At 36.8% G+C, this 27,352-nt stretch overlaps 3 protein-coding genes across 4 annotated transcripts; 1 reads left to right on the top strand and 2 right to left on the bottom strand.

Moving 5' to 3' along the window:
• Positions 1-2,558: 2,558 nt before the first annotated feature.
• LOC117628349 (nucleolar protein 10-like) lies at positions 2,559-14,975 on the bottom strand. Of its 2 annotated transcripts, none has more exons than XM_034360773.1 (17): positions 14,686-14,975; positions 14,393-14,576; positions 13,788-13,886; positions 13,533-13,624; positions 12,821-12,921; positions 11,483-11,573; positions 11,343-11,401; positions 11,088-11,208; positions 10,044-10,112; positions 8,612-8,664; positions 8,374-8,482; positions 8,083-8,253; positions 7,823-7,981; positions 7,292-7,384; positions 6,201-6,383; positions 4,249-4,460; positions 2,559-3,533 (listed from the first exon to the last, which is right to left on the bottom strand). In XM_034360773.1, exons 2-17 carry the CDS (start codon positions 14,523-14,525, stop codon positions 3,140-3,142), a joined length of 2,139 nt encoding a protein of 712 aa, XP_034216664.1. In that variant the 5' UTR covers positions 14,526-14,576; positions 14,686-14,975; the 3' UTR covers positions 2,559-3,139. The 2 variants fall into 2 exon arrangements, with proteins under 2 accessions (XP_034216664.1, XP_034216665.1); XM_034360774.1 differs by having other exon boundaries at positions 14,393-14,573.
• Positions 14,976-18,741: 3,766 nt separating this feature from the next.
• LOC117627509 lies at positions 18,742-20,160 on the top strand. The gene is made up of 2 exons (XM_034359630.1): positions 18,742-19,225; positions 19,328-20,160. The coding sequence occupies exons 1-2, from the start codon at positions 18,742-18,744 to the stop codon at positions 20,158-20,160; spliced, it is 1,317 nt and encodes a 438-aa protein (XP_034215521.1).
• Positions 20,161-24,504: 4,344 nt separating this feature from the next.
• LOC117627782 (pentatricopeptide repeat-containing protein At1g52640, mitochondrial-like) lies at positions 24,505-26,574 on the bottom strand. The gene has a single exon (XM_034360023.1). It carries the CDS (start codon positions 26,448-26,450, stop codon positions 24,993-24,995), a length of 1,458 nt encoding a protein of 485 aa, XP_034215914.1. The 5' UTR covers positions 26,451-26,574; the 3' UTR covers positions 24,505-24,992.
• Between the last annotated feature and the right edge of the window lie 778 nt (positions 26,575-27,352).

Raw genomic sequence — 27,352 nt, 5'->3', positions numbered from 1 at the left:
TTTTTCTATTCACTCTTGTTGGAGGACCAGTGAGTTGGAGGTCGACTTTGCAATTTACGGTTGCTTTGTCTACTACTGAGGTGGAATACATGGCTGTAACAGAGGCGATTAGGGAAGCTATTTGGCTTCAAGGGTTGATTGATAACTTGGGGGTTCCACAAGACCATGTGGATGTTTATTGTGACAGTCATAGTGCAATTCATTTAGCAAATAATCAAATTCATTATGCACGTACGAAACCCAGTGAGGTTCCATTTTGTTCGTGAGACTGTGGATGAGGAAGATATTCTTCTTCATAAATTTGGAACAGTTGATAATCTTGCAGATATGTTGACAAAGCCAGTTGGTTTGCTCAAGTTTAAGCATTGCTAAGACTTGATTCGTATTTGTAAAATTTGTTAATTGCCTCTTGGGGGGATTGTGAGGGAACAATTGGGAGTAATATTTCGAATGCTTCGCACAATTTAATCCAAGGTGGAGATTGTTGACTTGTTGGCTCAAATTGAGCATATGGTTATTTACTTGGGCACGTCACCTTGAAGCATTGGCTTGTTGGAGAAGCCATTCTAACTTAAATGTATGGTCTGACTTGTGTATTATATTGGACACGCCTTCGGTAGCAACCCAAGGAGAAGGAAAAAGGCCATGTTGTGGGTTATTGAAAAATTGAGACTTTGAAACACTTTGAGTAGTCTCCACTTTTAGAGAGATAGAGAGAAATATTGTTGGGGTATTGCTGCTCCTATTTGGAAGAGAAGAAGACATTGGTTGCCGATTGGTGTGAGAACAAATTGTCTCGGAGCTTGGGTATATTTCGGGTTTGGATTTTCTTGGGTGAAAACACTTTGTATTTCTCTAATTTGATTATTGTGATTTGCTCCATCGCCTCCAAACTGGACGTAGGCCTGCCGAACTATATAAATCTTGGTATTCTTGTTGTTTGATTTGCTCTCTTTGTTTCTTGCCTATTGTTGCATTTGTTTGCGCTCACAATTTTGCATGTATTGGGTGACGCTTATGCACAACACTTTCTTCATTCCATAGTGCAAATACCCAACACCCCTTGGACGTAGCCCGATTATGGGTAAACCACGTAAATCTCTCATGTCGTGTGATTGCATGTTTTCGCTTAATCTCTATTTGCAAGTTGCAATCCTTAAGCACTAAAACTCGTTCTAAGGGACCATCTGCTTGGTCATGCCAAATTGATTTGAAAAGATTATCGACCTCGATGTCGAAGAGATCATCTTGTTGTTGAACCAAATTTAGGCATGAACAAATTTCCTTTGGGTTTTTCATTTCTCAACTAAAGCCATAAATTTATCTTCAAGTAGCAATTTAGTTTTTCTTTAAATAATCTCCTTTCCTGATTTCTTGTACTCCACTTGGCAAGGAATCCTTTACTGTGTTGTACAATTTTCACAATTTCCTTTCTTTTTTCAAAATTTATTATGGTTGCCTCGACAGTTTTCCAGGATATGGCAAGAAAAGAATCATTGTTTTATTTTTTGTATTTTCAATTTTACACATTTTGATGATGTCAATACCATTACTGAAAACCCAAGTAGTTTTGTACCTTGTGGGAAAAGAAATTAGGAAACATAAAACCAAAAAATTAAGAAGACAAAAACTATTACTTCATATTAACATAGCTCTTTAGTAGAGGAGGAAGGCTTTTTTGGATAATGAAAGGGCGGACATGAGCGACGGTGAGAGATTGGCATGGTTAGGTATTAAACTTGTTTGGTATCCTACTTGGGAATTCAAATTTTTTATTTTTCTTAAAAATAAGGAGTTCTAAAATTCATGTTTTAAGATCCAATCCTTCCAAATCGACTGATTCAATCCAATCTAATCCAATTCAATTTCATTGGGTTTTGATGATTTGATGGATTGTATTGGATCTGTAATTTTCAAAACTGGCATGATTGGATCGGATGACAGATTTGCTTATGAGAATCCAATCAAATCCAATCAGGTTAGTTTTATGCTTATTTTGCTCTTGTAGATATATGTAGTTGGAAAAGTTATGAATATTTTAAGTCATGTAATGAAGTTATGCTTTATATATTATATAATCAAAACATTTTTTATATATAGTTTTTCATTTATATTTTACATTTACGTTTACTAATATGTTCGATTAGATTAAACTTAAGAACAAATGTTTAATATTTCATTATCAAAACCGATCATCCAATCCCATATTAATTGGATCAGATCGGATTTGATTTAAACATCTAATATAATTGGATCGGATTGAAAAAATTACAATCCAATTTATATTGGATCAGATGCAAATGAACTAAATTGTATTGGTTTCGAACTGATGTATAACACTATTATTTGGTATGCAACTTGAAAATTATTTCAAGAAGGGAAAAAAAAAAAATTAAAATTAAAAAAAAAGATTTTTATTTTTATTTTTTTTAATTGGGCCTACCAAAAAGAAGATTATTTTGATTTGGACTCAAATTATGTTTTTGAGTTTTAAAGTTTTGTATTCAAATAGAATACCAAAAAGGAATCTTAAAGAAAGAATTTTAAAACTCCTTGTGTTAAAGAAAAATAAAAATCTTTGAATTCCTTAATTGAATACGATTCCAAACATCCCCTTAATTGTTTTTCGGGGCATATTAGTTTTCTTAAATCTAACAGTAGGTGACCATTGTTTTCCCTGGTCACAACGGGACTAGTTGAAATGATAAACAGAATAGAACTATAACCCAATTCCAGGTTCTGGTTAACGTCAGTACTGTTGCCCACTATCAGTTTACAATATTTTGAATAAGTTAAGTTGATAATATAATATAAAATACAATTCCAATATACAGCTTCATTTCCTCTGCGTTCTGCAAGACGCTAAATAGCCGTTGTACCTCCTTGTAGCTTTCCCTACCCTCAATTTACTATCTCAACAACAAAAATGTGAACGTCACTCTGTATAAAGGCTGGTTAAAAAGAACGACAACAAAAATGGCGCAACTCAACATAAATCCTCCCCTGGATCATTAAGTTGTTTAAATGCACTCGACTATCGCTCTGTATTGAAAACATCTTTAGTTGAACTGTAAATGGAGAGGCCAAAGATAGAAGACAATAAACAAAGTGATGCATGCGTAAACGGATTGGAAATAATTTACCAGCCACCACTTCTACCTCTCCCGCGATGCCCTCCTCTCCCTCTGCCGCTTCTCCCTCCTCTGCCTCCTCTACCTCCCCTGCCTCCTCTCCCTCGACTTCCGAATCCATTACTATTTTGTTTTAGTCCTAATGATTGAACTCCCCTCCTCTTTCCACGCTGTGCTTCTTCATCCTCCTCGTCCTCTTTGTACTTAGCAGAGCTTCTAGCTCTAAAGGAAATCTCACGTGAACCTCCAGGTCCCAGCTTAACATCACTTGGGATAGCAGAAACCTGCCGATCATCTCTGAGAGCTGCTACCCTCTCGCCCAATGGAAGTAATTCCTCCTTTGCAAATGACTCACGATTTAAGAATGCTTCTGCATGCCGCTCATCCTTGACTTCATACAATCTAATAGGATTTCAATAAACAGATATTTAGTAACTCAGATTTAGAGTTTTAAGCTCAAACAGACATTTCAAGATTTGAATCAAAACTCTATACATAAATACGCAGAACTACAATGCAACAGTTCACTGGAAAATAGACAAATCACCTTGGCGTTCAAATCACCAAATCTAGCAAAAGTTGCACATGTCTGACAGATCCATTAATTGATCAGAGTAAATTATGCTGACCTCCTAAGGTTTTATTCAAAATTCCCCGACATCCCTTCAGTTTTCAATATTCTATTTTCCGGAATTACACCGACCTCCCCTCCCATAGAGAACATACAATTTTCTTTAATACAGTTTTCTATTGTCTTATGTTCACATTTTTGGTCTTTTAGACTCCTACATTGGTAACTGAGCTCAAAATGTTTATCAGGCAAACCAATAACTTTAATCTAGTTGTCATGGACACTCTGAAAACTTCTACAGATCAACTGATATTTCTACCCCAAAAGCAAACACTTGTATGATCGAAACCCACTCCTGAAGTGAAATTTCCCTCAACACTAAAATGTATTGTGAAACCTCCTTATACGGGACAGGATAGTGTAACTTCTAAACATAAGAGGGAGATACTTGAACTTCCACAAACTCAGGGACATGGAAGTAATGTAAGTTGTAACAGATAAATAAACAGGACAATGAGTGTCGGCAAAGGAACCAGAAATCTTTACCTTGGAGTTCGTCCTTTCTTTCTCATTTTACTCTTTTCATGGCCAGGTTCCTCTGATGACAAAGATGTTGCGGAGGCATCAGAATCACTTAAGTTCTGATCTTCATCCTCCATGGCAGGTCTAAAATGTTCATCCACCAACGATGGTTGCTTCTTAGAAGGCATAGGGTGTAAAGCCACATACTCTTGCGAAAACTCATCAATTTGATAATCCTGAACACAAAACACAAAAACGAATCATTATAAAAAACTGTTCAACCCAAAAAAAATAAAACACGATTCGGCCCCGACTTCTCATTATTTATTTATTTATTTTCATTTTGTAGGAAACTAATAAGATGTAATAAACAGAAATGGAGCTAATACAGAAAATGACCCCGCAGTCCACTAAACTAAAAAGCACTGAAACAGTTTAAGCAGCGGAAGCCTGAAAAAAAATGAGCTAACCAGCAAAACAACCAGCCAGCCAAGCAAGCCATAATGCAACACAACCAGGGTCATAAGATAGCTGCTTCCTAATCCAAACTCAGAAGGAAGAAAGAATAGTCTCTCACTTCAAAAGACGCGGAAGCATAAAGTCAGGGCCACAATCTGGCCATAGGTTATACAAGTAGTCTACTGCCTTCCCTTCTTTACTCCTGAAAATTTAACTGTTTGGTCCCAACCAAAAAACCCAGCAGATTTTCTTTAACACTACAAAACCTTTGCGTTCTTCCCTCCACCAAACCCCTCCATGAATGGTCACAAGAAGAGGAACCACCCAACTCAACCTAGCCACCTAAAGAGCTTATAAAACAGTCTCAACGGTCTCAACGCATAGAACTTGGAAGGAAAAAATGTGATCAATACTTCGCTTGCACTTTACACATGTTGCACCAATGGCGAATAAGGGACAGATGCAAGCCCTTTTTCCATTGTAGGACTTGCAAGTATTTTAACTATACCATGGACAACAATCCAAGCAAAAAAGGTTTACCTAGCAAAGAACTTTAGCCGTCAATATCAGCTATGAAGGGAACTAGAGTTACATGACAGACATACAAGTTATGGATGCATTATGCGACAAGAAACTCCGACCAAAACTGGGGGAAAGTGACATAATGAGGGATCTCCAATTCATACATCCACACAAAAAAATGTGGTTGCCGATTGACCAGCAAGTCAGCCAATGCATTTTTGCACATTCTGCACTTGAATAGTGGTCCTCTTATATTTGTTAAACATATTTATACATTTATATTCAAAATATTTTAAGTGTCAAACAGCTTACACATCAATGACTTGAGATTTACTCGGCTGTGAGGTAACAAAATGCCTCACATCCACCATGCCATTGAAAGCATTGGAAGGGATGGGAAGAACACATGGCGAGGTAAGAACAGAAATGAATCAGTCCACTGATGGGTAACCCATTCAACAACAAGAAAGGATGACAGATTCCATCGATGTCACTTACGAGTTTCGAGACCTTAGAATCTTCTGATAATACTCAAGAACATGAAGGTATTGGGGACAAGGATAGGTGTCGGATGGAGATGACCGGCTTCAATAATGGGGAGGCAACGGGGAAGATGCATTTTTTTCTTTTAGCATCAAACCACCAACAGAAGACATTACTGACACTTAAATGCATAGGCTCTTTATGCTGTAACTATTAATAAGCTCAACAAACATCCAGCGGATTTCAGCTATAATCACATAAATGAACGAACCCTTTAGAGAAGAGTTGGGTAAAAAGAGGCCATTACCAGGGAAAGGAGACAGAAGGGAGGAAAGGGAGGCAAAGGAGGTGGAAGGGGGAGGGGAGGAGAGGGATGAAGAATTCTTTTGTGTTTATTTCTTCTTCTTTTTTTAATTAAAATTTATAGAAAGGGATGGTGAACTACTTGAACAAATTTTTGGGTTAAATTGTTGCCCTTTTCTTACAGGAGCCAAAGGTTCAGATTTTCATACCTTATTTTCAAACATATTTCCGAATCGCTCGTCCTTGAGAATTTCACTACCAAGTGCCTTCTTTTTCTTTGACAGCTTCTTAGTCTCGTTGCTATCAGCATCTTTAATTTCATTCTCTGCATCTTCATTATCAAGAATACTCTTCGCAAGAGTCCGATTGACCTTGGGCAATTTCCTCTTAATCTGCAGCAAAGAAAAGTACAACATATAAGAGATATAGTAATCAGTCTCAAGAAGATAATCTAACATGACATAAATCTACCACAAACTAAAGTCCATAGCCATATAATTCACTCTACAATCCTGCAATCTCCTAAAGGAGATTCAAAACCCCCAAAATTTAACAGTTGAATCCCACTCATATTGCATTGAAATACAAAAGGGTCAGTTCTCTTTAAAATTTATGAGAGCACCTCAAAGCAAAGGAGCATGCTCTATGTGGATGGTTAAAATTTTGTACAGGAAAATAACTTAGAGATTAATTTGGATTTAAAAGTATTCAGAGATATCTTGGGGGCTCTGGGATAACTAGAGTCATAAATTCAGATTTTCTGGAAACTGAACCAAAAATAAAACTGAAAAAGGGAGCAGATAAGGGTCACAGTTTGCTCTGGTCGAACAGTAATGAGACAATAACTGTATAGCTTCAGTTGAGAGATCCCTCAAATAAGCTTATTTGAGGGACACCCTTGTAGGGCTCAATATATATATATATATATATCTACGTATATGTGTGGATGTTAAGATTAAGAAAAATGAGAGAAGATATGTTTACAATGTATAGGGTGAAGTGGCAGAACACAACTCATGCCTAGTCTAACTACTTTGAGGAGAATACCAAGTTTTCCAACAATTATTCGAAAACCACCCTGCCTCAAAATAAATATATACATATACGCATATGCAAATAATATGGGGAATTGAGGAAACTAGAACATCCAGGCTCACAAATTCTCATATACTTTAGTGCAATTGCCTCGGTCATAACAGAAATTTCTCAAGAGCTGCACATAGTGATAAATGCAGAGTAATTGAACAAATAAATAAAAACTCTATATAAATAATAAATAATGTAGATGAAAATAATTAACCGTAATTCGCTGTGCACGTTCTTTCTCTAGCTTCTCTCCTTTACGTTGTTCAATGTATTCAGCATAATCAAAATTCTCTGCCAAAGCTTTTGCCTGCCAGAATGTAAATACTATCAAATAAAGCAGCAAACTTTGTATAATAATCAGAAGCAATCGAACAAATACCATACTCGAGCACGGAAAACATCATCTTTGACTATGAAGATATGCATCTTTCAAGACAGACAACTTTAAAAACACACCCAAGAACTCACTAAATCCTAAAACAGCCAGCTAAAGAACTCACTAAATCCTAAAACGGCCAAAACCATACATTTCAAAAAACAATTATAACCAACAAAAAAATCACAAAACAATAGAAACAGATAAGAGTCTTCAATAAAGGTAAAAAGCCTAATACAGATTATTGTTCTCCGCTTTCTGAAACCAAACCAACCATTCTAAACTGGATGATACGGATTATTTTGTTTCACGAACAGCCATTGCACCCTTCATAAAAATAATTATACATACAAAGGAAGACAGCCTAACCTTTTTATACAACCGATAATCAATAAAAAACCCATGCATGTAGGCTCTAAGGAGATTGGTCCCAATGAGACCAGTCAACTTCAACCTCTCAAGGTCTTCTTTTGTCAAAAATTTGAAATCATCATAGATGGTTGTCTGTCCACCCTCCTCTAGCTCTTCCTGTAGAAAGAAGTCAAACATTATCACTATTAACTGATGACCTCACACAAAATGAAACTAAATCCATATACGAAATAAGTAAATAACATCTGAAAACCCACAGTAAGCTTTTGGAGTTCAGAACACCAATTGGGTGCAGGTCCAAGATCAGGGATGAAATAAGATGGAATCTGACTGCAGTCTAGAGCCAGCAACATTAATCCACTCCCAGGAAATGCACATATATCATTAATTGTTCCAGCTGTTGGCTCAATGCTGGTCATGCCTTCACCCTGCAACAAAGGAAAAATGCAACATATATTTATTTACAAATACAGAATTCTAATATCCAATGATCAAAGAAAACAATTGTTTTCCCAAAAAAAATTGTCTTCTCAAATATAATGTCTTACCGTGTCGGGATCCCATATTCTAACAATGTGATTATCAGTGGTCATTAACTTTGGCGCCTCAGAATTAAGAGTTTGATGCCACTTAATGTCTAATATCGGGCTGCCATACCTATAAACCAATGACAGTATTCTCAACAGCCAGAAAGTTATAAAAGGAAAAACAGACTCCCTCATTGTGCTCAACCAGAAAAACCACATAATAAGAAATTCACATGTAAGTTATAATGAAGTCGCTTACATGTGATCCTTAACCTGTATAGGATGTGATGAGCGCAAGTCATAAATGAGTACCTGCCAGTTCAATGACACGATTGAAATTATATTTCTATGCACGCAACAGTAAAAGGATGTAGATTCAATGAATAGCAACTAAAATGTAAATTGACAGAGCTACATTCTTTTTGAAAGATTGGGCACAGCTCTGACATATTCTTGACAGAGGCTCTATTCAAGACTCCGACTGAAGGTGAAAGAAGTGATTGTGCCAACCTATATTGCACAGATACGGGTACGGGATTTGAGGTACAATATGATTCGGTGATAGTGCAGCTCTCAAAGAACTTATGGATAGTTACAATTATATATGTAACATTTCAAATAACAGTAAATGACCATTTATAACTCTGGAACACAAATTGAGACTGTCATCCCTAACAAAGATATCTAAAAACGGAATTTTCAAGAGAGAGTCCCTGTTCATTCAATCTCCAAGCCCTTGAATCAGCTCTGTGTAGCCTACATTCACAACATATTATTGCCCAAAGAGATCCATATATCCTAGTCCTCATCCTTCTATCTTTTCTTCAGTTATAAGTTCATGAGACTACCCACAAAGGGTTTTTTTTATCACCACATCCTCCAACAAGGCACTCAGTCAATCTCCACAAAATGACCATAAACCAGTAATCTACTGCATCACCAAATGAACCATGTAAATCACCACCTACAACCACCTACCTGATGGTTGATCCCAGTTATCTCTTATCTTGACTAACCTTTTTTTTTATATTAGATATCTTAAAAAACCTTGTTTCCACCTTCATTAATAACATTGTAGCCAAGGGAAAATCATCCCCCCATCACGTTAAGACCATTTCTATTTGGACAAATGATTACGCACTAAGGTGCCAGTAACAGTGGGACGTAAATACGACAATTAAAATTCCCCCCTCGTTGACATAAAGAATACAATTCACATGACTTCTCCATAAGAATAAAGTCTGCAAAATTGTTGATAATTTGACAAACAGTTTTGATTAGCTCCTGAGTTGGCTGGCAGTTTCATTTTTCACTTCAAACGGTATTTGTCACCCTTCCATGAGCCACTAGCTTAATTGAGCCTCTCAAGTACCTTAAATTTTGACCCTCTATGTATCCGTCATGGAAAACAAGTGGCTGTCTCAAACATTTTTATGCTTGTTAAGTGTAAAATCTATGCATGCAGATACAGATATACGGTACCTATCAAGTTTATAATCCAAGAGAATTCTGTAAAATTGAACATAAAAAATTGACGAAAACTACAATTATTGCATGGTTGACAATAAAAAAAATATGGTTCCTAGTTCTGATAACACACATAACTAAAATGAGATCACAGCTATATCAGCAAATAGAAAATATACAAATTACAGATTCTTTTACTAGCGAAAAGAAAAATGGCATCATACCTTCCCTGCACTGCTTCCAACAGCCATTAGAAAACCCGTTTTTTCATCAAATTCCAATGCGGTGACCTCCTGCAAATCCAGGAAGCAGCCAGATTAAGGATAATCGTGTCAGATTAATAGTTGATGAGAAAGGATCATCATTCACAGGAATACCACATACAACTTTATTCCCCTGACATTCATGTGTGACTGAACTGATGAACCAGCCAGATCATTCAACCCACTTCTTTTATTTCCATTTTCAAAAAAGATAAGTAACAATTGAGACAATATAAAAAGTGAACAAGGAAAACTGATGCTAAGAAGGTCATGAGGCCCTCATTTTTCACTGTGCTCTTGTCAAACTACCACAACAAAGCCTTGTGGTTAAACATTGACATTATGTAGTCTAAAACTTTAATTGGAGCAATGTGATTGATAACAGTCTTTTTTGAAATTTTCATGAATATTAAAAATAAAAAAATAAAATAAAAAAGTCTGCTGTTTTCTAGGTGAAATAGAACAAAACTGAATTTTACCATCTAAAACCAAGATACAAAACCAATTCAAACTGATGGTCATTGGTTTGGATTGGTGAGTTCCTTCTTTTTTTTTCTTTTTTTTTTCTTTTTTTTTTTTTTTTTTTGGGTATGACTACAGTTTCAAGTACGTCAAAATCAACAAGGTTGGTCAGCGTGATATCGCCCGAACTTGTAAAACCATACTACCAAACATACCCATAGTTACATCTTTCAAAAGCATAGGAAACAAATTGGCATTTGTATCATGGCCAAATTATCCAGACAACCACAATAGACACGTGCATATCCTACAGCTGACCAACATAGTATTTGAAAATAATTTGAACTTCGAAGGGTGATGGATTTGCCAATTAAAATAGCATTTTATACAGCAAGGAACTTCAGCTCAAACCGAGGTTGCATGCCATAATTCTTCCTCACATCTTAATCCATGACATTGAGTACATTGTGGCAACCAATTAGACTTCTTCCTGTCTTCATTAACGAATATTTACTCAAAACAAATAGATCAAAGGACCGTTACCTGGTCAATGTCACCAGCAGGTGCCACAGCATTAATCCTACCAACCGAGGATTTCGTCCTCAAGTCAAAACATTCCACAGCACCATCCTCACCACCACAAGCAACTAGACCGTGAAGCTTGCTGAAATTTAAAAGAAAATCTCCTTAAGCTTAGATAATTAACCAAAAATTGCCAAATATAATGAAATCCTACATATATCTGATAACTAAAGAAGCAAAAGAAACTAAACTAGTAAAAAAAGATCAATAAGCAACCTCCGAGAAACTACATTTAGTGCCGCTGATTGTGTGCTCAGGGAAGAGAGAAACCGCCCCTGCAAACAAGTCAAAATCATTATCAACATACCTATGAATTAAAGGAGATTAAATAGAAAATTCTAGTTAAGCAATAAAACCTGTTCCAGATTAATCCTGTACAATTCTGGGGAAGAGGCAGCACAAAGCAAGTCACAAGACCAGCAATCATACACAATGTCCCTTCCCATTCTGTATACACAAGTTCAATAAACTCATTGCAGAAAGAATATCACACTTATTCAAGCTACAACCCATGCATTGTTCAAGTATTAATCTAAATTACAAACTAGATAAAATTGAATCTAAATTACACAAGTTATACAATCTTGACCATAATTCTAATTGTGAATAAATTATGAAGTTATTTTATTATTTTATCTTTTTATGTAATGGAAATAAATTTTTGAAATGTAAGGATAAAAGTTTAATTCATACATTGCAAAAGAGGGCTAAAACAAAACCGACTCGGGTAAATGCTAGATGTACTAAACTTTAGTTCTAAAGTAATGTAGTTGCTCAAGTATTTCATTACTGTATTGGTGCCATGTAGTTTTAGAAAACAATTTAATGAAAACTCTTAACATGGGTAACATTAAAGGGGAAAAATATGGTTTGAATAGAGAGAAAGTAGGTCAACAAATACTCAAGAAAAAATAGAAAACAGAATTCAGAAAAGGTTATGTATTTAGTTACTTACCTTTCCACATTTCTGAAAGGTTGGTGGTTTTTTAATGGGTTGGTGATTCTATCAACTCATTCAATGATAGAGATGGTGGAAACATGACGCCCCAAAAGGGAGAAGATTCTGAATTATTGCGGGCCCATTTGTAAATAATAAATGTGTGAAACATCATTTCATATTTTTATTGATACAATAAAGGGCGCTGTCATTTTGTGGTGTATTATAGGTTGAATGATTCAAAAATACATTTACACACGCAGGCAAGCAGATGTAAACTCCCCTTATATATATATATATATATATATATATATATATATATCCACACACACATGCATAAAGTTACTCATTCTGTATCCAATTTTCCCTCTTGTTTTGTCTTTGTTTTTATAGGAAAATGAATCCAATGCAACAACCGAAGGCATTCAGAAACAACACTGTTCCAATCTAGGAAAAAAATAACAGAAAATAAGCTCGCCCAAAACTCCGATGACACGAATACCCAAAGAGATGCCCCAAAACAAATCCTCTCCAACAAATAAACCACCACATCGCCCCTCACATCCTCAAATATCCATCTGTATACTTTCTAACCAAACAACCCAATAATACATAACAGCCAAAAGGAACAGAAATAGAAAAGAGTAACCACAGTACATAATGAAACATAGAGTTCAAAGTTTAATAAAGCAACCACATGGTTTTAATACTATTTCCATTCATGAGCCATTAACATAAACAAAGTATAAAGAGTAACCTTGGAATTCGCACACTGTAATGTTTTCCATATTTTGCATGTAGATAAACGGAACGATCAGCGCATAAAAATGCAAGCTTTGAATAATCACCAGCCAAAACCTGAATGTGTAACAAAAAGTTGAGTCAGTAATATTTTAAGTTCCATGAGAACATATTGAAAATACAGCATAACATTGGCACCTTTAAGGAGCAAACATGGAATGATGATATCCAAAATATAATATTGGCATTTAAGTTATAAACCAACTACAAAACTTGAACAAATTTTGGATTTTGGAAGGAGAAAACAGTACCATTCAGAAGCAAACTATACTGGAACAAGGGGAAAAAAGGGTGTGCAATTGCATTTTCTTTGCTAATTAATAAAAATAAAACTCTTGTAAGATCTATTAACTATTAAACTTTTCTTTCAGCTTCATCACATTCCTTAGAAATGCTCTTATCCTTACTCTACAAGAAAGACTAACTGAAATTGCAAGAGCGAAGGGTAAGTGAAAAAGAAAAAAAGAAGTAATTGCAAGCAAGAGTTTACATTAACGATTGTAACTGAAAATTCAAAAATATGAAAATTATTTAGAGAGGAGCAACTTCACCGATAAAATACTGAAAAACCCGACAGACGCTGAACACAAATCAGCCATGGACCATCAATAAATATTTCAAATATCATGTCACATCAGAAATGAATTGAAATGGTGAAACTGAACTACCTCAAAATCAATTATCTCTGAATCCAAGTGCCTTTCAAACTTGAGTGATAATTCCCTCAGCTCATAAACTTTGACTTGTGGTGGGTAAATACCTGAATTTCAATAGTAAAAATCACAGTGGGTACAAGTTCAAATGTTTTTACTCTATACGAGTACACCATGACACACAAATAGACATTTTATGTAGAATTAACTTTTTATTGTAAAAATAAAATTACCATACCACACAGAACATAAAGTAAAGCTTAAAGGCACCTGCTGCAATTACGAACTCCCCGTCAGGAGTTGCCTTGATTTTAGTAGTTGCAGTTTCAAATCTCAGGTCTTGGATCAAGTCCACCCTTTGCAAATAATCTGACAAATAAACAATGAAGACAGAACTCCCATTAGATGAAATTGATGCCAAAAAGTTTTGTGTCAGCTTGAAATGATTTTGAAAACATATTTCCATCTCAGACTAACTCTTAAATGATCATAGTCATAGAAATTAAGCATATGTTATGATGCATTCCCTTAAATAAGTTTTACTGGGAAAGTATACTTCAGAACTCAAGCAAGTATTTTTTAAAAACAACAACATTGTATTGCTCTGTAGTATGCAATTTATCCTTAACAGATTCCACCCTAATGATTAGCACCCAAAACGAAGTATGAGAAGAATCAAAGTATCCCAGTAGCAGTGCAAGTTGATATTAGTCTAGGGTTTAAGCGAAGATTCAAGCGAAAGTACTCAAAATCAGAAATAAATTCACATGAAGTTACTGTAAAGTCGACAAAAGCATAAATAAAATAAACAAAAGTTATCTCCATTACAACAAAATTAACTAACTGGAAGAAATTAGCAAAGAAGAGGGTTGTACTTTGATCTTTGCGAAGCGCTCGACGCTTCTTAGGGTCAAGCCAGGTGGCGAGAGAGCGTTGCTGGGAAGCAACGCTGTACATCTTGACACCATTGATGGAGGTCGACTTAAATGTGCCTCCATCGTAATCCATGGAGCCACTGACTCGAAGTTTAGAGAGAGAGAGAGCTGCGCCTGCTTGCTTCTTATAGAAAAACAAATAATTATATATCTGAGGTTATTTCTTCTAGTAATCCAATAAATATGATACCAAAACTGAAAATATATATATATATATATATATATATATATACCTCTGGACTAAAAGAGAAGAGAGAGAGTAAGAGAGAAGTTGTTTGGCAGTGGAGATTGAGGTGGTGGAGGTCGTTAGTGGCGGCGGCGGGTCGGAATAGAGAGAGGAGTCGTGGGTGGTGAGAGCTCAGAGAGGAGGTTGCTGCTGGGCTGTTGAGGAGCTGGGTTTGGTGACACAGAGGGGGAGGGAGATAGAGAGAGTGAGAGAGAGAGGGGCAGCAGAGAAGGCGGGTGGGTTTGGTTCAGAGGCCAGGGGCGTCGTGGGAACCTTGGGGATGTTTTTCTTTTTCTTTTTTTTCTTTTTTTTTCCCCAGGGCTTGGGGATGTTGTTGGGTAGGTCTTTTTGGTTTTTCAATTTATTTTATATTATTATTTTATATAATTTATTTTAAAAAATTTATTTATTTAAAGGTAAATAATTTTTTATTAATATAGAAAATAAAAAAATAAATTGGACAGAAACGCCCCTGAAACGAAAAAATAAAAGCTGATGTAAAATTTATATGAGTGTTGCTAAACAAACCCTAAAATTAACTGAGTACACCCTATGATCTAAGTGCACCTTATTTAACTACTAAAAACACTCTTGGTACACCTTAATACACTCTATCACACAACACCTAACTCATTCATGAGTCCAATTTTAATGTTATCTTTTACTGTTACCAAATGCCATGTGCCGACATGTTTCCCTTTTATTTTTTTGACATGTGGTAAACCACTTAACTACACTTAAACCTGTGAAATCGACCTCCCATCATCCCCCGACCGAGCCAACCCCATCCTTCCTCTGACTTAGGCCCTCTCGCATCCAACCCAACCCTACCACCACCGCCCTTCTCTCTCTCTCTCTCTCTCTCAGCCCAACTCCACCCTTCCCTTGCTTATCGCCAGCCAACCCAGACCCGACGAGCATAAGATTCTAATAAGCCCGTAATATCGTGTTGGAACTTGTCTCCCTTCAACTGGTGGAAGAAGGAAAATTCCAAAGTGGGCTTGTTTCTTAGACTGTTGAGGTTGCTATCAACCCCAAAGGTATCTAATTAAGAAGAAATAGGTTGTATTGGAGTTGTTGGAAGTTGGTGTTTATGGTGCAAACAGCAACATAATTGTCATTAGATTCATCAAAGGGTGAGGAGCTAGAGTTCTAGTGGGCAAGTGTAAGAGCCGTTTGGGAATATGCTCACTTGAAACCACCAATAACACCGTAGATGAACATCAAATTATTATTGTTTTGGGTGGGTTGAATGTATTAACCAAGTCTAATGGACGAACGCCACACACACATGGAAGATTTTGACTCATTGCAAAAAAATTTAGAGCAAATAAGATAATTTCGATGAGGGAGAGAGAGGGAGGGACGGTGGTGGTGGGGTTGGGTTGGATTTATAGCGTTCAATGTCGCTCCATCGAATATTAGGGTTGAATATGGTGAGTAAGATGTACTTACTAAAATTACATTTGCTTCACAATTCAATATATCATTTTTGGTCATTTTATATTAGGGTAAATTAGTAATTCAATAAATAGTTTGATAGTAGAATGTACTAAGTTAATTTTAGGGTTCATTTAGCATCACTCATTTATATTTAGACATACTACATAAAACCCCCCAACCTATAAGGTCATTTACGAGTTCATACTTGATTTTGGGGACATTTACCAGTACATACTCAACTTCACGAAAACCCCAATTTGCCCCCTCCATTAGCGAGATCGTAAGAAAATCTATAATCAGCCTACATGGCGTCTAGCTAGACGATTTTTTAAGGGCATTTTCTGCATCCCATGCCCATGGCGCTCTTTAATTATAAATAAAAATAAAAAATAAAAAAAACCCAAATCGATTTCTAGATACTCATCCAAAGCGCCTACCCAATCGAAACTTATTCCCCCTCCCCCCTCCCCAAATTTCACATCGATCAAAAGCACAAAAAAGGCTAGGTTGCTGTAAGTCGAGATGCCATGGGGCTTTCATCCTCTTGGTTGTCGTGTGTTTGGGGTTTTATTCCTTCTAGCTTTTTGGTTTCGTCATAAAAGGCTTGTGGTTTTATTTTTTCTGAACCTTTAATTTGCTTTGAAGTGTGCTTGAGAGTGATATTTGTGGCCCATGGTCCATTTCTGTCATTGTGTTGTTGGAAAAGCATTAAAAAAGCACATTTTTTGTCAGACCAAACTGCTTTGGATTCTAGACAATACTTAGTGGTCCAAAACCTCTACATTTATTTATGTCTTTGTTTATTCACCATTTCTGTATTCAACAATTGTTTATTGATAGGTTTGACTGTTATGTGGCTTTGTAGATGAAGATGATAAGTTTACTAGTCGAATGAACCATGGGGGTTCTATATGTGACAACCTGTATGTCAATGGGACTCTAGACTTCATTGATTTTTGTAATAAGGACCAAATGTCTATGTTTGAAATTAGTCTGATGGTTAAGGAGTTAGGCTATGATGGTATAATATTATATCACTATAAGCTTCCCAACTCTTCTTCTGTAGAAAAGCTTCTGTGTGATGAAAATGTTATGAAAATGTGTGAATGTGTGCCAAGAGTAAGGGAGACATATATTTATTTGACACAGTTGGTTGATGACCCTTATACCTTTTTAAACAAACACAAACAGATCGAGCTGCAAAGGATGGAAGGTTCCGAGGTGCAAAAATAGAGGTTAGTGGTGATTGAGGATCTAGGATATGCTAATTGTAGTCCTGTTGTTCCTTATAAGACAAAGAGCAATGTTAAGCAGCCAACAAAATATCCTGAGCCACATAAGGTGAAGATAGTGGAGCAAGAAGCAGTGAATGATGTTGGGGGTTTTTCAAAACCTAAGGCACCAAAGAAAGGAAATGGTAAAACAATTGCTGAGGCACCATAGAAGGGAAAAGCTACAAGGTCTTCAAAGGGTAAAGAAGTGGTTGAACCTGAGGCACCAAAGAGGGGAAAGGCTACAAAGTCTTCAAAAGGTAAATGTGTGGCAATGACAAGTGCAACAGAAGGGATGACAAGTGCAACAAAAGGGGAAGATAATGATGCATCCTTATCAAATACATCTAGTTTTATTGATAATGAGTATGGGGGGATAACATTGATGAGATTGCTGAGGAAAACAATTTTTTTGCAATAGTGGATTACAGACCATGCCCCAGTTGAATATACTTTTCGGCCTCTTGAAGATGAAGAAAGAAATGAGGGTGAAGGTGGTGTTGTTAATGAGAGCGAAGGTGGTGTTGTTGTAAGGGTGAATGTGGTGTTGTTAATGAGGGTGAAGGTGGGGTCCGTAATTTTGACAACTTGGCAGGTGGGACCAACCTTCACAAACTGTCCAAAATGAAGACCAACCTTTACAGACTGGTCAAAATAAGGACCAACCTTCTCGGACTACAGATTTTCACTATACAAATCTTCAAGACACCAGATTGGAAGAAGGGGATCAAGTAGTGGAGGATGAGTTAAGAAGTATTCATTCAGATGAAGATGATGACACCGTTGCAGGGGAAAAAATTTGAACACTATAACCATGAAACAGACAAACAAAACCTTGTATTTTATACAGGAATGTAAGGGTGGGCATCGGGACAGGAAAACAGGAACACTGAACTGGACCGGTGAAAAAAAAGGGGAAAAAAATTTGATTGACCAAAAATGTCAACCGAATCAAAATCAGACCGAACAGGTTCCAACCGGTTCTAATTTTGGTTTTACACCGGACCAAATTGAACCGGACCAGTTGTATTTTTTTTTTTAATTTTATTACAAAATTTTAAAATCCAATGCTGTATTTTAAATTTTATAATTAATATTTTTCCAAGTTCAACTTCAAAAAATTTCTCATTGTATGAATTGGATCATTTGTTAATTTTTAAGCCAAAAAAATAACTTTTTTATTTTACTTTTTATTTTAAAATAATAATTTGGTTCAAACCCGGAACCGACTATTTTTTAAAAAAAAATTTCTTAAACCGAACCGAACCAGACTAATTAAATAGTATCGGTTCTGGTTCCGATTTAAGGTGAAAATCAGACTGAACCGGAGCATGCCCACCCCTACTAGAATGATATTCAGTAACTGCAAGGTTTTCAGAGAAGCTGTTCGTGAATATTGCTTGTTGAGTGGGAAACATGTCACTTTCACCAAGAATGAAAGGTATAAGCTGAAGGCAATGTGTAAAGCAGTGAGTTGTCCATGGCAGATTTATGTGGCTTGGAAAAACCCCACAGATCAAAGCTTGGTGGTGAAATATTATAATCCTATTCATAATTGTGTCAGAGTGTTTGAAAACACACAAGCCTCAAGTAAATGGTTGAGAGATAAGTTCCTGCCTAGAATTCAGTCAAATCCCACGATGCCTCCACAATCTATAGTGAACTCAGCCTCTTCTGAGTTTAAAGTAGGTATATCTATGATAAAAGCTTACATGGCAAAGGCAGAGGCATTTCGAATCATTGAAGGAACAGTTGATGAGCAATATACCATGCTCTGGGATTATTGCCATGAGCTGGAAGACAAAAACTCTGGCTCCACAACAAAGATGCACTGTGAGTTTGTTGATGGTGAAACAGTTTTTAAGCGATTGTACATTTGTTTATAACCATTAAAGAGAGGGTTTAAGATGAACTACATGCCTTTTATTGGGTTAGATGCCTGCCATTTAAAAGGGATTTATGGTGGACAGTTGCTTACAGTAGTTGGGATCAATCCTAATAACAAGACTTGGGTGCTAGCATATGATGTGGTTGGGATGGAAACAAGGGAGTCATGGACATGGTTCATTGATCTGTTGGCCAAGGATGTGGACATTGTTAATTCCCATGGATGGGCCGTTATATCTGACAAGCAAAAAGGACTGCCTGGTCCATTTGAAGACATTGTGCCTAATGTTGAGACAAGATTCTGTGTGAGGCACCTTTATGATAACTTCAACAAAACTTATAAAGGTAACATTTTGAGGGATCAGTTGTGGACCTATGCTAGAGCTACCAATGTGCCTTCTTTTAACTATCAAATGGAATTAATGAAGGCCTTAGATAGCAATGCTTGGGAGTGGCTTGCTGAGAAGCCACCAACACAATGGTCTAAGTCTCATTTTAGAACACTTATTAAGTGTGACATGCTGCCGAATAACTTGTGTGAAAGCTTCAACAATAGTATCAAGACAGCAAAGGACAAGCCAATTATCACAATGCTAGAGATGATCAGGTGCTTGTTGATGAGAAGGATCCAGTGGAGGAAGGACAAGATGAGCAGTTGGCCTCATCAATTATGTAAGAACATTTTTTACCATGTCCAACACAAAAAGTTAAAAGCATGCAATTATACTGTGCAATGTTCTGGTGGTCCTAAATATCAAGTGGATGTAGGAAGAGGTGACCAATATATGGTGGACTTGGATAATCACACTTGTTCTTGCAGAAAATGGGACTTGTCTGACATTCCTTATGCTCATGGAATTGCTGCCATACATTACAAATGAGGTAAAGCTACGGAGGATTATGCGCATTCATACTACAGTAAGGACAGTTACATGGCCCTCTATAACAATCTGATTATGCCAATTAATGAGTCACAACTATGGGAGAAGACCAACCAAATAGCAATAAAGCCACCAGCCTACACTAGACAACCTGGAAGACCTAGAAAGGTGAGGATAAAAGGGGTTGAAGAGAGAAGACCAGGAAAAAATGGTTTGGAAGACAAAGAATGCAAATTAGGTATAGTATTTGTGGCTCAACTGGCCATAACAAAAACCCTTATCAAGGGGTAAACGAAGACCAAGAAAAATGCCTAACCAAGACCCTGCAATTGCTGCTGTGAGTGCCTATTTTTATTGCCAGCCTATTCATGAAACTATTTTATCGTTTCTTCCTTAAAAACTGAAACTGTTTTTTTCTCTGTAGGATGAAGCAAAAGCAGCAAGGAGAAAGCTTGCATATGTAAGGGCAAAGGCTGCTGCTGTTGCAAAGAAAGCTACACTAAATGCATCTCAGCCAAATGCAGCTGATACTGCTAGAATTGGATTGAGAGCATCCAAGAGACAGAGAACATAGGCTCTTACAGTGTGTTTGGATGCGGTAAAATAACTCGGGATTTTAATAAAAGTCAGGATTTGGAGCCTGGAAAAGGGAAAGTTCAGCGTTTGGCAAAATCAACTCAGGATTTGCCAAATTACACGCAGAAAATATCGTGGGAATTGCACATCTAAAATCCCGAGTTGAAATTCCGTGGTAATAGGCAAAATTGTACAATTCCCAACAAAGAGGGAATTTTCATCTTCTATCCGCCAAATCTCCTCGATAAGCTATCTTATGCTCGCCAAAGAGAACAAGCCTGCGCACCATGGGTATTCTCTTGATGGTGTTCTACTATGTTTTCTGGTGAGTTTTAGTTTTCAATTTCTTTCCTTGTCGTTGGCCTCTTTTTTGTCTGCTATATTGATTCTTTTCATCTATGGAACCATGGTTTTGCTTTATTTTATTTCTCCTCTCTGTCTTTCAATCTAACAAGAGTATTGCTCTTCCAATCAAGGTAAGAGTCTCAACTATCCAGACTCGTCTTTCTCTATTCTTTCCAGACTCATCTTTCTTTGCTCTTCCCATGACTGTACTTGCTAATTTTGAGTTATCTATTTTCCTTTTTCAGTTAATTGAATTTTATTTACAATATAATAATTCTCTGTTCTTCTACTTGTGCTTGCCCCTGCTATGTGCTTGGTTGTGCTTTGTGTTATATTTGTGTTTGTATTGATCGTATTGTTAATTAGTTGGAACGGAAAGCAGTCGCTATCACGTTCTAGGATGGAATAACAAGCCATGTACTTAAAGTTTCATCAAGTCTCCTTATTAGAAATATTGATATATGCTCCTTTTACAAAGCCAATGAAAAAGACGAATCAGATGATCATATTCATAACAAGGTGATGAAATTAAGGTTGGTCTCTAGGTAGGACCAGGAACAATGTAGAGGTCTACCTGTGGAAAATCAGTCTAAAGCAGAAATCCAAGGGAGAAAACTAACTAGGGAAAAAACTCTCTAGGTTATATGCTAAATATTAGAAATTGAAGGAGATTTCAAACTGCTTTCAAGAGTTTGCATCTGTTGTTTAGTTTTAATTTCCTATTAGTGGGCTAGTTTGCTGGGTAGGGACTGTTGTTCTAGACTCCGTTGGAATCTAGCTTTGTCTGACACTGCTTTTGTTATTTGTTCTTGTGTTCTGTTGGCTCCTCGTGGCTTTAGCCTTCTGTTTGTATCTCTATTCCCTGTTTTGGGATTTTTTTTGAATACAACATGAATTTCAGACCAAAAAAAGAAAGAAAGGAGATTTCAAACTCTTGAATGAAGTGAACGTAAACATAATTATAAGCTTGACAGTTCAAAATTGTTAAAGCAAGAGATGTTACATGTATAACAGGTTACATGTATAACAGGTTCAGAAAAGGCCACTTCCACCCACCTCTTTTAAAACATTATATAAATCCAACTAATCAACATTACAACTTTCTTACTTATCATAAAAAATAAAATTCTCTCCACAAATGCCACTGAACTCATCCTTCAATATTTATTGGAACCTGCTGTTCCTCAAAGCAGAGAATTTCTAATCATATAGTGCTTGACACCCATGCTTAGCAAATCAGTCTGCCTACAAATTTGAGCAATGGAAAATGGACAAAGGATAGCCTAAGAGACCCATATTGGAATAGAAAATCCAAATGGCAGAGGCAATTGCACACTACCTTCTTCCCAACTTTAATTTAAAAAAACTCTTCTATTTCTTTATGGATGCACCTCTGCACACCCTCATTCACTTTACAATTGTGTATGTGTAAGGACATGTTATCCAGTTGAAAGTGTCTTGGTAAAAAGACTGCGATGCATTTGGGTTAATTTGCTTGTCAGGTTTCATATCATGGAATTGTGTGGATCATGTAATCCCTAGGCTTAATTTGGTCATTCATTTGTATTTATTTAATTAGTCTTCAATCTAATTTAGTCTTAACTCTTTATGCATGCTGACAGGTTTGGTTTAATGGACTACTTCCCGTGAAACATTAGCAATGCAGATATTTCTTGATTATCAAGCACGAGGCGCCACTAATTCATGATTTTCAGTCATTATATATTAATTGAGTTGGAACTGTCTCAAGTTAAATTTATGTATGGAGTTGTAAACATTTGAATCACGTTTTTTCTTATCAGTTTTAATAAATGTGTACTCTTCTTTATTGATCTTTTTTTTTTTCCTTATTATTCAGCTTTATGTGTCTATTTTGTTATATATGTTGATCATTTTTTGATGCAAATATATGTTGATCATATTTATTAATATTGTTGTTATAATCATTTTAAATACATAAGATTGCAAAAAAAGTAAACAAAATAAAGCAAAGGAGAAGAAAAGACAAGCAAATTAATGACACTGAAGGAGATGACAAAGCCTATTTTCGATGGAATATACAAATGGAGCGTTCATTAGCGGATATACTTAGAGAAGAACGTCAGATCGGTCACAAAGGAGATGGTGGTTGGAATGCAGTTGCTTATAACACTGTTGCTGCCATATTGTCTGCACGATTTGATATTGAAGTAAGTGCTGATAACATAAGAAATCGTGTTAAAACCTGGAAAAGGTTTTATGGTATAGTTAGTGATATATTAAGTCAAAGCACTTCCAGCACTGAGGGCCAGCCTTGTAAAAGAGGGCCCGAGGGTCGTTTTGCGGTTCCATTGCGCAACAGCAGCCCGATCAACATGTGGAGGCCACCAACCCAAGCAAGCCCAAAGGCAAATCGACCCCGTGCTATTGCTCGAAGGCTATTGATGCCAATCTGGCGTCAACGCACTATTTCAAAAAAAAAAAAAAATTTACTGTTGCCGTGTGACATACATGCACCAAAAGTTTAAAAAAAAAAAAAAAATCAAAATCAAAATCCCGTGCACTGACGCCAGCATAGCATCAGCCCTGCTTTCCCCCCAACAAATAGAAGCCACGTGGCGCTTCCGGGGGCGTCCAATCCAATATTTCTCCTCCAATCTAACAGCTGTCAATTTGTGTGTAATTTTTTTTTTAAAAAAAAACCCAAAAATTCTGAAATTTTTTTCTATAAATAGCTACCAAAATTTTATCTGAAAATCTTATTCGAAAATTTTATCTGAAATATGAGATGTTAATTTTATAATAAATATTGACAAGTGACAACTGAAAATCTTATCCAGATTAATCATTTAAGTAAAATAAAAATTAAAATTAAGTGAATAATAATTGCCATTTACCATGGCAATGGGTGGAAACGCAACTTGCCTTTTGCTTGACTCCCCTTGCCCTTTGCCATGGCAAATGGGTCGAAATGCTCTTATAGCACTTGTTGCCCTCGCCTGAAATAAATGCAATTTTTCTACTTGCATTCTTCGTCAGATAAAAAGAAAAAGAACCCTGGCCTTTCTAAAACAATAAATATTCCATGCCTCGAAAAACAATGCCTTTCAAGATTTTAAGAAATGAATTGATCTAAACGATCATTGGGTTTTAATAAGTCCTTTAGTTCATCGATTTTAAGTTTTAGAAAGGTGAATGAAGAGAATTTGGGACTTCAACAATTCATGAGTCATCAAGGGAGAGAAAAGGGTTACAGATACAGAGATGACAAACCTGCACCAGGAGGCAACATTTACATTCCAAAGAACAATCCAACGATGCCTCATGAAATGTACACCAATGAGTCAAAACAAGCGTAATCACTCAAATTATGATTTAAGGACACCAACTACCAGGATGAGAGGCCATCTAGCAAAGTCTAGAATAGAAATTCTCAAAAAGACATTGAAAAAGGCCAGCGACTGTCATAAAAATTATAAATGAAATAAATATTAAACGAAGCACCAAAATGCAGTAAAGTAAGAGAGCTACTAATGCTCTCAGCATTTATATGCAGCTTGGTGATTGCACTGTTAAATAATCAAAGCTCTGGAAACACGTAACAAGAAAGCATTCATACCAGGAACTCAAGGAAGGAAAGAATTTCTCGACCAGCAGCAGGCACATTGAACAACAAGAAATCAAAATCAAACTGAATATATCAGAAAAGAAAAGCAAAATCCAAAACAAAGAAAAAAAGGAGGAACGGGAAGAGAGAGAAGACGAATAGGTCAGACAGCTACAAGAGGCAATTTGTATAATAACAGTTAACCACAAAACCTGCTTGGTAGGGAAAAAGAATATATACGCACTTTCCACAAGTGATTACGCCTATGCAAGTAAAGAACATAACTCCTATACATATCGAAAAAAGAACCTAAGCCATAAAATGTCTAGCGACCTAGTGAGGTCTTCCACCTCCTTGCCAAGCCATCATATTTGTCCCTTGCACCTCTGCCATCCTTATAGTAGGCACTCTTCAAGCTCGCCATTGTCGATTCGTATATGCTGATCCTTCTATCAAGCATATCGTCAGCATTCCTCTTCAACTCTGACAACCTATCTAACTTACAAAGCCCCAAGAGCAAGGCATTGGCCGCTGCATCAAGAGGCTCGACCTTGTTTTCAACCATAAAGTTCCAAATCTGAACCCCCATTTCAGGGTCATCCCCTTCAAAAAACATGGTGATGGCAGCAGCAAAATTAGCATGGGTGGGAAGCCACTCATTCTTCACCATCTCCACAAAAAACTTACCGGCATCACCAACCTTCTTGTTCTTAATCAAACACTTAAAGATCACATTATAAGTGAAAGAATCAGGAAAAGCACCATGAAATACCATCTCATCAAGGAGCCTAAATGCATCATCGACCTCATTGCAATCACACAATAATCCAATCATGGCATTGTACATTGACAAATTAGGCACCAACCCATTACCATTGCCAACCACAACATCCCAAATCAAAATTGCATTCTTCGAATCCTTTCGCTTAACAAGAATATCAAGAGCACGGGAAAAGAATCTCAAACCTGGCAAGCAGCTATTCTTCTTCATCACAATCAAGAATTTCAGAGCCTCCTCCACTTGTTCCCCTCTCACCAGCGTCATCAAGAAAGCGTCGTAAGCCGCCACGTTCGCCGGCATCCACCCAACTCTCACCACCATTTCCCCAAACGTTGTCTTCGCCTTCGCCGCATCCCCTTCCTTCTCCAGCCCCTCGAGCAAAATAGCAAACGAGTCCCCGTCGGGGCCGAATTCCGGCTTCGATTTCATGGTCTCGAGGAAGTCCAGAGCCCTCAAAACGCAGCCGTTTTCGCGGCACATTGCGCTGAGCAGAGAATTGGCGGCAACGACGTCGTTTGGGATGCCGTATTTGTCCATGACCTGAAAAGTCATGAGGGCGTCGTCGAAGCTTCCAGAAGCGCAGTAATTTCCGAAGGCGGAGGCGAAGGCGGCCAAGGAGAGAGTCTTTTCCTGCCGCATTGAGCGGATGGCGTCCCACATGGACTCGAAGAGGCGGTTGCGGCCTAGGAGGTCGACCATGAGGTTCCAGGCGTGGGCTGAGTGCTTGTGGGCCAGCCCGGCCCATCGGAAGAACTTTATGGCGGAGAATGGGTAGTCGTACGAGAGCTTCAGGACTTCGACAACGACTTCGGTGGTGGGGATTATTCCGGTGGAGGCGAGAGCCGGTTCGATCTGCTGGGGTGTGGTTCGGATTAGGATGTCGAGGATGATCTTGACCGACGATGAGATGGAGGCCGGTGATAGGGGGAGCTGCGAAGAAGGAGGGGGACGGTGAATTGGGTGTGGTGGTGAGATTTGGTTCTCGGCCATGCCCTCCTCCATGTTGAACTTTGAACAGACTAGACACTGGTTATTATTATCACCCCATCTCCAACACTAACGAAGTCCAAACGCTAATTTTTTGCACTAACAAAATACAAATATTCTAAAAATAAATAAATAAAATATTTTTCCTTAATCATGTGTTTGAGTTATAATTTTATTCATCGTTTCAACTTCGCAAGGGCTTAGTTCCATAAAATAAAATAAAAAACGCAACAGCATATAACTCAACTATTTGAGAATATTTTACAAGGGGAATTATTTAAATAATTGTTTTTTGTTGAGAAAATGATTAAATTAATTAATTTAGGATGGTTAGATGAAGTTAAAGTCTAAAATATCGATGGTTTCGAAAATATCGGTAGTCAAAAAAGTATAGAAATTTATATGGAAATATAGGGAAATTATCAATATCAATAAAAATTGAATAAAAATCACGAAATTTGTAAGAAAAACTTGAACAATTTTCTCAAAACTTTGGAGGATGTTTATTTAGTCAATTATCTATTACTTTATCACAAAAAATTGGAAGGAAATGCATTGCATGATGGGTTTAATTAATTTAAGATGATTATATAGTAAGCTGACAAACATTGCAAGTGTAAAAAAATATGTAGTAATTAATGAAAAAAGAATAAAAATACACCATAATAATTTATTTATAATGATTTACTACCATATTTTACACTTTATACATTGCACGGTAAGATACATAAGTGACTTAGTACCACATAGAGTTCCTATAAAGTTCAAATTTGAGTTATTTACACTAACACCCCCTCGGGTTTTCGGTTTTTCACTAAACTCCTTGAGGTTTAAGAAATTACAAGAACAGCTCCTGAAATTTTAAATTGTTTTCACAAAACTCATTTTCATTGATTTTTCATCCAAAGATTGATGAT

The sequence above is a fragment of the Prunus dulcis genome, chromosome 5 (assembly GCF_902201215.1).
Source record: "Prunus dulcis chromosome 5, ALMONDv2, whole genome shotgun sequence".
Lineage (NCBI taxonomy): Eukaryota > Viridiplantae > Streptophyta > Magnoliopsida > Rosales > Rosaceae > Prunus > Prunus dulcis.
This window is presented reverse-complemented; position numbering and strand designations above follow the sequence as displayed.